At 32.2% G+C, this 15,036-nt stretch overlaps 1 protein-coding gene across 1 annotated transcript; it reads right to left on the reverse strand.

Annotated features, from left to right (window-relative positions):
- Positions 1–4,243: 4,243 nt before the first annotated feature.
- Positions 4,244–8,116, reverse strand: LOC111367332 (cytochrome c). Its single transcript, XM_022988149.1, has 3 exons — positions 7,872–8,116; positions 5,792–5,925; positions 4,244–4,591 (listed from the first exon to the last, which is right to left on the reverse strand). Exons 1-3 carry the CDS (start codon positions 7,981–7,983, stop codon positions 4,496–4,498), a joined length of 342 nt encoding a protein of 113 aa, XP_022843917.1. The 5' UTR covers positions 7,984–8,116; the 3' UTR covers positions 4,244–4,495.
- Between the last annotated feature and the right edge of the window lie 6,920 nt (positions 8,117–15,036).

The following is a 15,036-nucleotide window of genomic DNA, read 5'->3' on the forward strand; positions in this document are numbered from 1 at the left end:
TCCATCTATTCAACCCATGGATAAGTCCACTACTCACCTTGATCAACGGCCCATCATGCTAACGACATCATCTAGCCCGATCCAAAATGTGCCCGCCTCACCAGTTACGACTCAATCTAACTTCCATAGCCCGCCTTGTTCTCACCTTCTGCGACCAGAACCCGTGCTGTCCTGTCCACCAAAGGGCTCATCACCTACTGACCCATCTGGCATGACACATACGACTACAGATGCTTCACTAGAGCCTATTGTCCCATCTGGTCCACTGCCACTTTGTACTCATCCAATGATCACAAGAGGCTTGAATAATATTCGAAAGCCCAAACGGATGTTCACTGCCACCAAGCATCCAATGCCACAATCTATTGAACCTACATGTGTGGGACAGGCTCTGAAGGACTACCACTGGCGTCAGGCTATGAGTGATGAGTTCAATGCACTTGTTCGCCATAGGACTTGGGATCTTATTCCTAATTCATCGACAATCAAACCAATTGGATGCAAATGGGTATTTCGAGTGAAATGACATCCTGATGGATCCATTGATCGTTATAAAGTGATAGTTATTGTGTGATGATTTTAGATTTATATATGTTTATGTGGTAGATCGAATGGAGTGTCAAAGGTGGCTCTCTTAGAAATATTGAGTTTGCGCGTGTCTCGAATAAATTAATGCCCATTAACTTTTTGATCTCCGTGCATGCAAATGCATGCCGTTAAACTTTACCAGGATAAAGGTTGTCATTATCTCAGATGAAATTCCATGTACATGGTATAAATTTTTTATTTGATTTTCAAGTGTTAAATATTTAGCATCTTCTCCATGTCTTATTCTCTTGATCTCATAACACAATAATTAGGGAAATTAGTCACTCCAAGAACCATATCAACTTAAGCATTTTTTTTTTCTGAATTAGGATTGGGATTGCTTGCGATAAAGCTTCGGTATATTTTCTAATTGAAGTTAGGAATTTTTTATGGGCTTGTTTGGTAATGATTATGAGAATTGATTTTTTGACTGTTAGGAAAAAAAGTAGGTCCTACCTGTGAAAAAAATCGAAAATGAAGGCTGACTTAAACAAGTAACGGTCAAAAAATTGATTTTTTGGGGTGAAAAATTAGGACCAAACATGCACTATATTGTTAAGTATTTAACACAAACTGATGACTAGAGTCTTATGCCCCATTTGGTAGTGATTTTTCACCCCTAAAAATTGATTTTTTTGACCGTTATTTAACTATATTAACCTTTATTTTTTACTTCTTCACTCACATGTGACCCCACTTTTTTCCTTAATGGTCAAATAATCCATTCTCAAAATCACTATCAAACGGGCCATTATCCCTTTTCCGGTGTGTATTTTAACAGGGCATTAGTCATTTGTTGCATAGAAATTTGAAAAAATATTTTAATCGCATATAAATCAATTAATTGGTCAAATCTCTTTTTATTGCCACAGAACTCTGACAATGGGTCAAATGCAAGGGAAGTTTCAATAACCTTGCTATATCTACACTATGATGTATATTTTAGTTTACACTTTATCACGTGTCATTATCTTATTGGACAATTTAAATTTCAAACAGTTTTTTCATTCAATTGACACTTGACAACAATGTAAGTGTCTTCAAGTTTCAAATGGTAGTTGTCCGGCTTGTAGGCCATGCCATACGGGTACCGATCCAGTTATCTTCATGGCAACCGTTCTTTCTTCTTACTGAAATAGAAAAGAATATATGTTTTGAAATCTCGAATAAAACAGGAGAACGTGCCTGAGGAATTCGCTACATTGGTGCTAAATTTTTTACATCGGAATTGAATAGGCCCTCATGGCGTTGAGATCAGTGTTCTCTCAGTTATCTAGAAAAACTAACCGTTCTTTCATTTTTCATGTGGATCAATGTACTAAAATCATGAAATCACATTCTTACAAGGAGATTGTATTTTGCAGATTCCAGGGATTCTTCATCCGTCAGTGTCGAAACCATGAGCCATGAGATATGGATTTGCTCGTTTGGATCGTCAGCAACGACAACTGTGCCAGCAACTGAATAAATATTTTCGCTAAGATGATTGAAAACTCGTATATGCTAACAACAGACATCCCAAGTGTGTGGTAGTGCTATGCTTTAACTTGTAACTTTTGGACCTTGGATGAACTGTGTTCTCTGAAAAGAAAATGGATTACGGGAGTGTAACTGTAATGTATTATAAAAAATAAAAAATAAAGTCAAGTCAAAGATGCTAAGCTTTAATTAAAAAAAAAAAAAAAAAATTTCCAAAACGGTGAGGCGGTGAATTGGATTATATATCAATCCAATTCACATTTAAAGAAATCAAAACCCATTTCAAATTCAGAGAAACAAGAACAGTGAGAAAGAAAGAGAAAAAGAAAGAGAAAAGAGAAAAGAGAAGAGAAAAAAAAAAGGGAATAAGAAGAAATAAAAAACAGAAATTTTTTGTCAACGTGTTAGAAATTAAGTGGTTTACATTGTTAGGCTTGAATTCCACAATTTTGAAAGGTAAGTAAAAAGTTACTTATTGTCAAGTTGTGTTTGATTTTATAGTTATTAGATTGTTAGATTAAATTTAATTTTATTGAAGGGGTTAAGTATAATAAACTATGAAATTGAATAAGATGAAAGAAAAACTAGTTTTAGTGATTAAAGAGACTTTAGAAATCGCTTAAATGTGAAACGATTAAGTTTGGGTATTGCTTATTTAATTATTGAAATTATTTAAAATAATTAATTGTTTATTTAAAAATTATATCGTATTTCAGGCGACGATACTGACATTAGAACAGCTTACCAACTGGGTTGATTTTGCGAATATAGTACTGTGAGTGAAAAAACTTAAATATTTTTAAATTGTTTATAAATTAAGTATGTATGCAATTATGCGTTTGATTTTATGATTATTATAGAAGTTTCTTTTATTATGATCCATGCGGAATTTCAAGGATTGTTTATTGTACATATGTGACTTGGTATATGAAACATGTGATATTGAGATTTGTTTGGTCTGTGAGACGTGATATTGAGATCGACCAGAAAAGTACTCGTGATTATATACTTCTTCTAGTTCACAGAAGGACCTTGACCGTATTCTAGAATTGATTATGAGAGGTCTTCAAGACCGGCTTTCGTTCACAGAGGGGCCAAAGGCCTGTGGCGAAAGTTCTTAGCACGAGGAGCGAATTATATATTTCAGTCAGATGATACATTTTTGGTGGATTTTTCAGTATGTTTGATGTGATGAGATTATAGCATGGTTATCAGCTGATATATCATGATTTTAATATAATATTTTACGACCTTATGTGGATATTTCACTTTTGGTTATAATTACATGGTGTTATCTTGTGAATTATTAAATGATATGAGCTCGATTTTCGATAAAAATGTAAAAATGAAAAAGTATAATTAATTTCGAACTTCTCCACTCACTGAGCTATGAACTTATATTTTCCCGTAATTTCTATACGGGTGGAAATTGATTATTTTTAGCTGGAAGAGTCTAATAATTTACAAATGAGAGCCACACGACATGTTGAATATTATAATTCATATTGATGAAGCACGAAGTAAATATTTTTGACCCATCGCATTATATTTTATATAAGCATTTGATTTTGTTGCATTTTTGAAATAACTCATAGTCAGCCTTTGTAATAGATTTGACATCTAGTCAGCATCTATCAACGACGCACATCACATTTCGAGTTCACTAGGATGACTCGGGACGAGTCGTGTCAATAACTGGAACTAATGATTTCTTGATTACAGCAAGGGGAAAAATACATAAATAAGTTTGTATCAAGATAACAACTCAAATATAAGAAACTTGTTTTAAAATTCCAAAAATCAGACTATAAATAGGTTATTTATGATAATGAAAGATATTCAAAAAGATTCTCCCCTTAAATCAAGGAATTGGTTATACATTCTTTCTAAAAATCATATGTATAAATTAAATAAGTAAATTAAGTATATTTAGCAATTAAATAAGTTAAGACCATTGTAACATACAATTTATAGCCACGTACTAGTCATAATCATCGTACGTCAAATCACAAATTTTATAAGTCGCAAATTATTTATCGATTACAAATGATCAAAATAATGAATTATAATGTATTTTTCAATTATAAATCACAAATTTTATAGACCACAATTGATTTCATAATCACAAATTAACAAATTAATTGATCACGATTTATTTATCAATCACGAACACAAATGGAATTTCAAGGGCTAATACATTCATTCTGTTACAGCGTTCTCGTGTTCATTTGGAATATTTCATTTTGCCACGGACAACACCTTTTTAAAGAGAAATGAATACAATGACAAGTATAGGAAACGTGGAGCACAGCAGACCATCCAATGATCTATTTATTATTACAAAAAAGAACTATTTTTGTCTTCTCCTAATAAGGCATATTATGCCTCTCAACTGCAAAATGATAATGTACACAAATATGATGAAGATTCATTGAGATGTCGACTCTTTCAGATAAGCAATGAGGTCAGCACGGTCTTGCGGTTTCTTCAGTCCTGGGAAAACCATCTTTGTTCCGGGTATATACTGCATTGGAAAAATGGAAATGAATAAAATAGAAAAGCAAAGATTTCCAATTATTGCCCATGAAAGAAATTCTCATTCCACTAGATGTAAGCGACCTCAATGTAAAACCATCCCATGTAAAAGCAGTTCAAGAGGAAACACGTATAGCTATAAAAATTCAATCTTGTTACAGTGACAGGTTCAGTGATAGAGAGGACACGTGTCAATGCATGATTGGACAATTTTTTGGAGGGGGGTACACCCAATCACTGTCTGCCACACCACCTTGTCACCTTCATCATTGTCACTGAGCCTGGCCAACTTTCATTATTCATAAAAATTTAGCCTCCAACAGTCCCTGGCTCACATGCCAGATTCCCTTTTTCCTTTTTGTTTGTTTGTTTTTTGTTTTTTTGTTTTTTTGTTTTTTTTTTTTGGGTTTCAACAAACACCTGCAGAATTTCTTGGCAACTAGATTCGACATGAAGACCTTTGCAACTATGATACCATGATGAACCACCTTATTTAATATAACCGTACCCTAGTTTTGAGAGGAGCCATATTACATCTTTAAATAATGTTCCCAGGGGAGTGATGCAAAGGTTTCAGAGGCTCAATATACAATTTGACCTCCATTTACCTCAGCTAATAGGTTTGGTATTTTATAAATAGTCCCACCTAGTTTGAAACCAAAATTTCCTTCTTTTTCATTTTAGTATATATTTTGTCTTCCCTGTAGGACACTATGACTTCAAATCTGTTTCGTTAGAGGTTTAACTTTATATTCACAATTCATCCAATCAATTGAGTGAATAAGATCGAGAAGTGGAGTAGAGTATCCTACGTTATTCAAATCATGGGCATCTTTCTTGTAACTTCAACAGCAAGATGCTCAATGTGAAGCGAATTGTACTCAACTTGGCATAGATTAGATTACTGTCTTAAGATGAACTTCTTAAGAAAAACTTAAGTACACGAGGGAATACAAAAAAGGAACCCCTAAAACAAAGGCTTCACAAATTTTATTGACCCCCTGATTTTGGCTCCCATTACTCAAAATAATTTTTCCCCAAAATCATCTTCAGCTACACATTTTATGAGACCCACAACTTTTATCAACTTTTCATCAACAAATTTCATTAACTTTTAACAAAATTTTTAGCAGATCTGATTTTTAGCAAAACCAAACAGGGGCTAAATATGGTCTAAACAGACTCGTACCTTCTTGGGATTCAGCAAGTAATCGTACAGTGTCTTTTCCTCCCAAATAACAGCCCTGTTTTTGTTAGCAGCAGAGTAGGAATAACCAGGCGTTGTTCCAGATTGCCTTCCAAAGAGACCATTCAAATTGGGACCTGAAGGCATAGGCATTTCATTAGATTACATAAACAGCAGAAACAAAAACTCCACATAGGAATTTTTTTCCGAAACAGTAGGAGAAGTATTTCGTCTTTACCATCAACAAATACTTGCTATATCTACTACAAGAACTTAATGTGTGACCGCAGAAGACATGGGTAAAGATGGAGAACAATTCCAAACTATTGAAAGTAGAGCTACTGGAATTGGAAAATAATGTGATAATGGGGCGTGTTGAAGCATTTGAGAGCAAGATGAAAATTACTCCTAATAATGATCAAAAGAAGAATGACTTCGATTTCTTCTCCGCTCAGTTTTATGGGTGCCTTCTATTTGACTAGGAAACAATGGTATTTAGCGGGAGACAGCAGAAAGATACCTTCCTCTCTTCCAACTTGTATTTCTTCTCATTTTCTGTTTCCTACTGAGGATTTTCTGGTTTATGATAATAACCTCAATCTGATGACAGGGTGGGGTGGGGGTCAATGAGTCTAATAAAAGCGATAGTGCCATCCTAATAATGGAATAGGACATCATTATACCACAATCGTTCAAAAAATCAATACGAAAAAATGCATCAAATTCTACAGGATCAAACCTATGCAACTAAAGAAATGATTAGAAAACCATACATATAGATGCACAAACATACCAACATTAAAGGAATTAACCTGATGCAGAATCTTTATCCTTTTGTCCCCCATTTTTAGACAATAAAATGAATGCTTCAACACACAGGGGTCATTCAAATTCTAGGGGAAAAATGAGACTTTCTTAATTCAGTAAAATATTCTATCCACATCTAAACCTTGTTGTCCAGTACCTAGACATCAACAACCCATTACCAGATGGTATATAGCCCCCGTTTAGCCCCCATTTTCTGGAAATGAAAATGAGTGGAATAGTGTTTTTTTGAAAAATGAGTGGTTGAAAAGAATGAAAAATTTTCGATTTACGTGTAATATTATTTTATAAAAGATTGTGTGGTTGAAAATAAGAGAGAGAAAAATGGAATGTAATGTAATGGAATTTAATGGGGGCCAAACGGGGGCATAGTATATGCCATAATTATTCCTCAATACCATCAAGTTGAACATAGCCTGGGATACTTCTCAAACAAAGGATATGTCCACACCCACTCTAATATTTATTTTCTTCTCTTTTCTTATTTCTTCCCCTGCTTTAGATCTCACTCCTTTGTATACATATCATATATTTTAGAGCTCATATTACCAGAGGTTCATCTGAATTACTGAATGGAGACACAGTCAGTTCTATTCAAGAATTACAAGCTGGAAAGTACATTGAATGATTTGTTAGATAGTTGTAAATTTTCACCGTAGTTGGAAAAAATGGTGGTAACAACCATGGAACAATGATACTCTAATTCATCGCCTCGTAAGCTAGTTGCGTCACCCAACTAGCTAATCACACCAAAGCCACAACCTGTTTACAAAAGGTAGTGGATACCCTTTCGGACTTCATTTATTTTCAGTCTAATATATAAAAACAACAGCCACCCGTTTTCTGCTGTACAAGAAGCCAATGCAATTATTTTCAGTTGCCCCTAGTAATTTTGGCTTGCTTATAGACGCATTTATGTATGAGAAAAGACAATCTTCATATACTAATAGTCAAGCAATCTTCTTATTGTTCTTCTTCCCCACCCAATATATCCTAAACTAACCAAGAAAATACAATAGCGAGTCCTGTTCAATGAAGAACTCAAAATTCTATAATTGAAGAAAATAGAAATATCTTTACAATTCCAGCTACTGTGTATTAAAAACCACAAAGCCTTGATTTTTCAGGGCCTTGAATCAACTAATAAATAAATAAAGAGCACAATAGATCAGATTTAACAACAAAATAAAAAACTAAGCCTTAGAACGACAGATCAGATTAACCAATTACAAAATTTAATATATATTTATATATACACCTTGTTTGTGGCCAGCGCCTTTTTCAACAGTGTGACACTGGGCACACTTGGTCTTGAAAATTTTCTCTCCTGCCTTTGAGTTTCCAGGTGGTGCCTCTTCAAATGATGCCATTTTCTTCTATAATTTTTTGTGGGCTTTTCCACTCTCCGATGATTATTATTATTATTTTTCGGGAGAGTTCTGGTTTGTTGCTTTGAGCAGTAAGGAGACGACGAAAGTGATGCTCTTTTCGACGGTCGCGGTGAGACAGGAACAGAAGGGTCATGGTGTACCAAACACCCTACGAATTCAGATTACACGTGGCAATGCATTAGTGGTTACCTTTTTGTATTTTGTAATTTTATTTTAGGAGCATTTTTAATAATGTCTAATTTTATGGGTACGAGTTGAAAAGTGTTCACTCATTTGAATTTAGTACCAACTTATTTATTATGTCCTTAATAAAAAGTTATATTTTAAAATGGTATTCTCGACATTTTAAATGTCGGTCTGGGCATTTGATTTTTTTATCAATTTGTTACGAATTTTGAGAAGTGGCTTCCATGAGAAACTACATTAAAATAATGTTTCTCGATATTTGAACACCGTTTCATTTGTCTAGAATGACATTTATTTGAACATAACATTTAAAAATATCGTTCGCGACATTTCTGAATCAATGAAAAACATAATATTTATTGTGATTTGAAACTATACTTTTTGAAATAAATATGTCATGTTATGTGTCAAAATTTTATTGGCCAATAACAATATTGCAAAATGTCCATTTTTTTGTCTTAGTGTGAAATTATAAATTGTTAATAGGGGTATTTTGGTATAAATTCTTCCAAATTAGACATTTTTACAATGGTGGACATTTTTGTAAATGACTAAATAAAAATGGATATTTTGTGAAATTTCCTCTTTATTTTATTTTTGTGATTCTTCTAATGATTTGCAATTTGATAGAACAATTAAACTCCTTGTACATAAACTCTTTTACATATTTATTGACATATGCCGAAATGACATGTATTTGGTCCTTAATTTGAATAAGGCCTTGCTTGAGTCCTATTATTTCCTCATTAAAATGAAAAATATTACCGTTATTCATCACATCAAGTCATCATATTTGACTTTTTATCTCTTATGTGGGGTTCATAACGATTATATTCTTCATTATTATTTTTACAATAATATGGCTCAAATGGGGGCTAAATAAAATTCAAATCAATGACCAAAATGCACGTCACCTCAACATCTATCAAACAATTTGTTAAAAAAAAAAAATAATTGTACAAGTAGCATGACTATTGATAGAAAGCTCCCCAACTCAATTAATGTTTCATTTCACCAAACACCATTCGATGGATAGAGATTAGACCTAAAATATAAAGATGGATTAAACAATACAAATTTTAGACAAGGTTGAATGTTCGAGTCGTGATCTATGCAAGGTTGTGTATTTGGAAGAAGTAACGAGAGGTTGGCTTGATATTTATTCATGTTAGATCGTGTTATCTTGAGGACAATATTCATACGATTGTTATTTATTTTGGACTATTATATTGAAAGAATCATAGTTATTAAAATCGGATAGGACTGTCCGGTTTAGACTGGAAACCACCGAACTGGATAGTGGTTCGGTCCAAGTTCATTAGTTAGAATAACAAACAAAGGAACTGGTCAAGAATCAAGTTGAACCGCTCAAAATCCACCTAAACTGGACGAGTTTAAGAGGTAACAGATCCAGTTCAATGTTTGAACCGACTAGTCACCAAAGTAAATTGTAATTTTTTTTTTAATCAAATTGGAAAGAAGCTAATTTGAACCTAGGCCTCTTCCTTGGAATGTCATGTCCTTCACCATTTTAAATAGTGTTGTCCTTCAGTCTCAAATGTGTAGCAAATATATATATTTCAATTTACAAAGTACAATGTAAAATCCCTTTTCCCAACTTGCAAAGAGGATGATTCGGACATTGGGTTCCTACATGAAAATTTCCGTCCTTCACCATCTAGGAAGTTGGTGAAACTCCATGTGACAAGCAAGCCAAACATATATATCTAGATTTAGCAATTTTTTTTTTCCAAAAATATATTTTAATTAAAATTATGATCTAACAATGATCCACTGATTCAACCATTGATCCGGTGACCTGATGACTTTCCCAGGTCGACCATGGGGTCGAGTCTAGTAACTATGGATAGAATATATTGAATGAACTTATTTCTTTATAAATCAAGATCCTAATATGTAGAACAATCACTTAACCTGTTGAAATGATAGTTTTGGGGCGTTTGTTTCGATGTCGGAAGTATTAAGATATGCATGGCTTCTGTGCTTGTTAAATATTTTTGTGAAATGTTTTTGGCTAACAGTGGCAACTTAGGTGGTAATCATATGCTATGGTTTTGATCCCATTTACTTGTTACCAAAAAATTAAAAAAGACATTACACTGACCATACTTGCATTATTATGTGAAGCTAGCATTGAGTAATTCGACTCTATTTATTACCAATGTCTAGGAGATGATCTATTGAGAAAAAAAAAGTTGTCTACAATGAATAGTAAATGCTACGTTCGATAACCAAAGAAAATATCACAGAAACGATCGAGGAGACATAAAAAAATACAACAAAGTGTGATGCTGTAGTGACAAAATAACTATAAGCACTGTTTTGTCCGATTAAGCCTTTTACACTTGATTGTAGATTTAAATTTCTAGTGAGGGTAGTTATACTAGATTAAACTTGACGGTTAAGATGTTCAAACTTTGAGAGAATCGTCACAACCATGCTGACCTATTATTAATTATTATGACACTGCTTACTCATTTTTTTGTGATTATTACGCTTTTAGCATTGACTGCTTAATCAATATAATTATTTTCATCGTGACTAATCTTTTTTTTTTTAATGGAATATGCCATGGACGCCCTCGATGATTGACGTGCCTATTAATTTAAATTCGATATGTTTATAAATTTATTTAGTTTGAAGTTAGTTCTATATAAGTCAATAATAATAACAACAAAATAATAAAGTTATAATTAGTTTAATTGTTTAATAAATAATAAAGGGAAGTAAGATTTTGACCTGCATGGTAGAATTTTAATTTAGACGTATAATTAGCAAATTAATATATAAACAATACACTTCTACAAATGTGATCAAAATTGGAAATAGTTAATCGATACAAATTATCCTTATAAAGATGCATTTATGTTAGCGATGCTTTATAAATGGAAAAGGTCATAAATATGTTCCAACCTCAAAAGTACTCGTTTCATCGTCTACCTCTTTCTTAAGAATAAGTTCAAACACTACTATTGTATGGTATTCAGTTTTGCTTTTTTTTTTTTTTTTTTTTTTTTTTTTTTAAATACTACGTTTTCATCATTTTGAGAATTTAAAGACAGATTGATGTGAAACCATTATATAATTACTTAAGCAAATGAAAAGTTTTATTTACTCTTACATGCTTTTGCTTATATAAATATGTGTGTGTGTATATCTGTGTGAGTGGGTGTGTACATGTATAGTATATAGATATGAGTGTACTTTGATTTGTAAGTTTTTATGCATAAACCTGCATGGGCATGTGTGCATATGTATGAGCAGGGATGGAGTCAGCACTCGACAAGCAGGTGCGATCACTCATGTTGGCTCTATCGGAATCGTCAAAAGCCAAAACTTTTATGTTTCTCTTTGCATCAGTGAGTCGTGACTTGCTGTCAATCGTCAATTGTTGTCGCTAGCCTCTGCCACTCCATCACCCTTCTGTCGACATCACACCCTTTCGTCTATGAGCCTCCACCGTTCCTATTGGTTGCTATCGCTTGCACGTGGATGTGACCATCTATATTTATTTTAGTTCATGGTAATGGTTCGAGTCAATTGTGATGATTCATGATTTTTGGAAATTGGAGAATTTGTGAATATGTCAATTGATAAATGATAAATTGGAGATTTTGTGATTTGTGATAAATGTAGATTGGTGTTGGAAATTGAAATTTGATAATAGTTTAAATTGATGAGATCTGGAAAATTCAATTGTTTGAGCTTATAGTTTCGAAGTGAGGTTGTATCATGATATTTATGTTTTAGTGCATTTATATATTGATTAAATACTTTTTAATATTATTTAGTTAAATAATAATAATAAACAATCTCGTTATTGCGATCGTTGATGATGGTCAAATGTTAAGGATTGTCCTAGCTCATCATCAATCCTGTACCCAACCATGTGAATGAGTGTATTTAGATCGATAAGTTTGTGGATAAAGGTGTCAGTATACATATATATGGTGTGCATGCGTGTGTGTATATATATATGTTAAATAAATATTTATAGGTATAGGTGTGTGCATGTATCTCTAATGGGATGGAAGCCCATATGTAAATTTTGTGCACACATTATTTTGCATGTGTATAAATGTGTGTGTGTTCAAATAAATGTCAATGTGTGTATATCTTAATGTATATGTCTGTATATATAATTGTTTCTTATACACGTGCATATTATTTCTTGAATTAGGAGTAAATGGATTACTATTTCAGCAATTATTGAACCAACTAGAACTTATTTTGGTTAAGGATGTCTTTAATTGTAGGTTTCACTTTAAGTTTTTATTTACATTAACACTTTTCAAGTAAGGTTTTATAATGATACTATTAAATAAATTAATTTACTAAAATAATGTTATAGGTTCGTAATTAAGGAGTGGCTATTGTCAAAACTTCTAAATGGTAATGAATAAGGATTTCGGCACGCCAACTTCGGGGGTGACTTAGGATATCTCCACTTGCTATTCTAAAAGTTTATTTCTACGAATTTTAAGTAAGTAAACCTCTCACTATCTTCACGTGTATATTACATAAGTTAAATATATAAATGTTGTACCTAAATTGGTGATTATGTGAACATGATATTTAATTATTATGTTTTATGTCATTAATGCTTTCATGACATATTCATGCATGTCAATGCATGCATAAGCATGCATGGAATTTCAAGAAAGAAAAGTTTTCAAATGTCAATGAGTCAAAGAATGTTTTTAAATATATGTATCCTAAACGTTGTGTTAAGTGGTGTATGTTTATTCCATGATAGGTGTGAGCAGAACATGAGGTGTGGGAGATCAGTGCATGGACTAATGTTCAATGTTAATCCTAATGTTAACTACTTACAATATTACCCGTAGAAATGAATCGGGTTCCAAATAATAATTGCACACTGCATTTTGATTGGTTAGGCAATATACTAAATTGAGCTCACCATGTTAATGTTTTTGAAGAAATGAAAGGAACTAGGATATATAATAGAAAAATTGTTTATTTTACGTAATGTGTATGCATATTATAAGTATGCAGCACATGCATGTGGTTTGCTCACTGAGCTTCAGCTCATTACATGTTATCACTATATTTTCAGATGATAAGAGCTAAATGATGCGAAGAGATTACTTGAGGCTAGATGGATTTAGTATTGTCCAAGTTGAATGTTCTATTTCTACTCCAATAAGATAATTTGAGACCTTTTTAAATTTAATTGAGTTATTATAAATAAATCATTTTGGACTATGTAATTTTCTTTACGCAATTGTTTATGATTTTATAAATTCTACAAATAATGATGTAATTTGAGTTTAATTTATGTTATTCAATTTTATCTATTTTATTTCTTAAATGAAAATTAATGTTAGCATTCATAAGTTTAGAATATTCTAGACTTGGAGTGTTACAATTATAATCTTAAAATTTTGATTATAACAAACAAGTTAATCTTATTTACAACAATTGAATTTAAGTGATTATAATCTTCAAAGCATCCAATAATAAATCGATCAATCGTCGTCAAAACATTATAATCAAGACTATCATTATATCGGACTCGCAAAAAAGATCAAGACCGCAGTCAAGCATTCAAAACAAATTCTTCAAGATAAGTGCCTAGAAAATAAATGTCTCAGGAAGATTGAGACAAGAGTCTTAGAGCCAAACTTCAAAAAAAGATTAAAAAAGGTAGACTTTTTAGGTCAAATGTAAAGGTACTAATACTTTGATTTTTAGAAACTAATGATTAAAGTTATGCACTAAAAGCTACTTTGATTATCACTTGAAAAGAATATTTTATTCAAATGTAAGATTCATTTTCAAAAAGATATTTGAACATAGATCATATTTTTAAAAGGGGATTTACATAAATGTCACTAAATTTGAAAATGCAAAAAAATTTTGTCTTGCACAATTTTTTTTCCAAAAAAATATCATTTTTTCCACAAAATGTCCATATTACCCTTTGACACATTTTTAGGAGTAATAAATGCTTGATTTGAATATAATTACTGGTGTGATATGATTATTTATTGTTCTTTATTATTAACATTGAAGAAATGAATATTATATTGTATAATATGAATTTTTGATTAAAAAAAGGTGGAATCTGTACAAAATACACACACACACACAGAGGACTTGAAATAGCTTCTTCTTCTTCTTCTTCTTCTTCTTCTTCTTCTCTCTTCCATCATCAACAAGGCAACAAGGAAAATCATTATCAATCTCAAAGGTGAGGTAGTAGGAAAGAAATCTTTTCATGCCATACTTGATTACTTTAAATGTTCAATAAAACACGGTCATAATTAATTGTCCATTTTTAATCTCTTATTCATTGATGTGTTTTATTTTTGATATATTTTAGAAAGAGAAAAAAATACCAATATTCTCAACAAAATGTGAAGGATTTCATATTTAATTCTATATTTAATGAAGTATTGAGTTATATTTTCTTTATGTGTGGGAATATCAGTTGATATTGTAGTTGAGAATTGATGATCACCATTAATGTTTTGCAATGAATTCTTCAAACAGTTAAACACATGATTTTTAGCTTCCCCGAAACTTGTGGTAGTTCAACTATTGAGCAGTTTCGTTGAAACCGTCGGGTTAGACATTGTAACTGTCAAACTCGACATTTAGTAACTGTCGGGATGGACAGAGAATTCGATTGTCAAGTTTGACACCTGGAAATCTTTCTCTATTTGGTAGTATATGGATTAAAGTATTCTAATACGCCAATTTGACGGTATTAAATCCTTCGACATATGAATGTACAGAATTCTCACTTTTGTAGTCCAAACATTTCAAGTTTGGCTTAGGATTTGAGATTCATCATGTCGC

The sequence above is a fragment of the Olea europaea genome, chromosome 18 (genome assembly GCF_002742605.1).
Source record: "Olea europaea var. sylvestris chromosome 18, O_europaea_v1, whole genome shotgun sequence".
Lineage (NCBI taxonomy): Eukaryota > Viridiplantae > Streptophyta > Magnoliopsida > Lamiales > Oleaceae > Olea > Olea europaea.

What these genes read in the sequence shown, in the direction of transcription:
- LOC111367332 (XM_022988149.1), bottom strand. Translation starts at nt 7,983, where the DNA reads ATGGCATCATTTGAAGAGGCACCACCTGGAAACTCAAAGGCAGGAGAG. An exon ending in AGGCGCTGGCCACAAACAAG is followed by an intron (nt 5,926 to 7,871) that starts GTGTATATATAA and finishes CTATGCCTTCAG; the next exon opens with GTCCCAATTTGAATGGTCTC. An exon ending in ACTTGCTGAATCCCAAGAAG is followed by an intron (nt 4,592 to 5,791) that starts GTACGAGTCTGT and finishes TTTCCAATGCAG; the next exon opens with TATATACCCGGAACAAAGAT.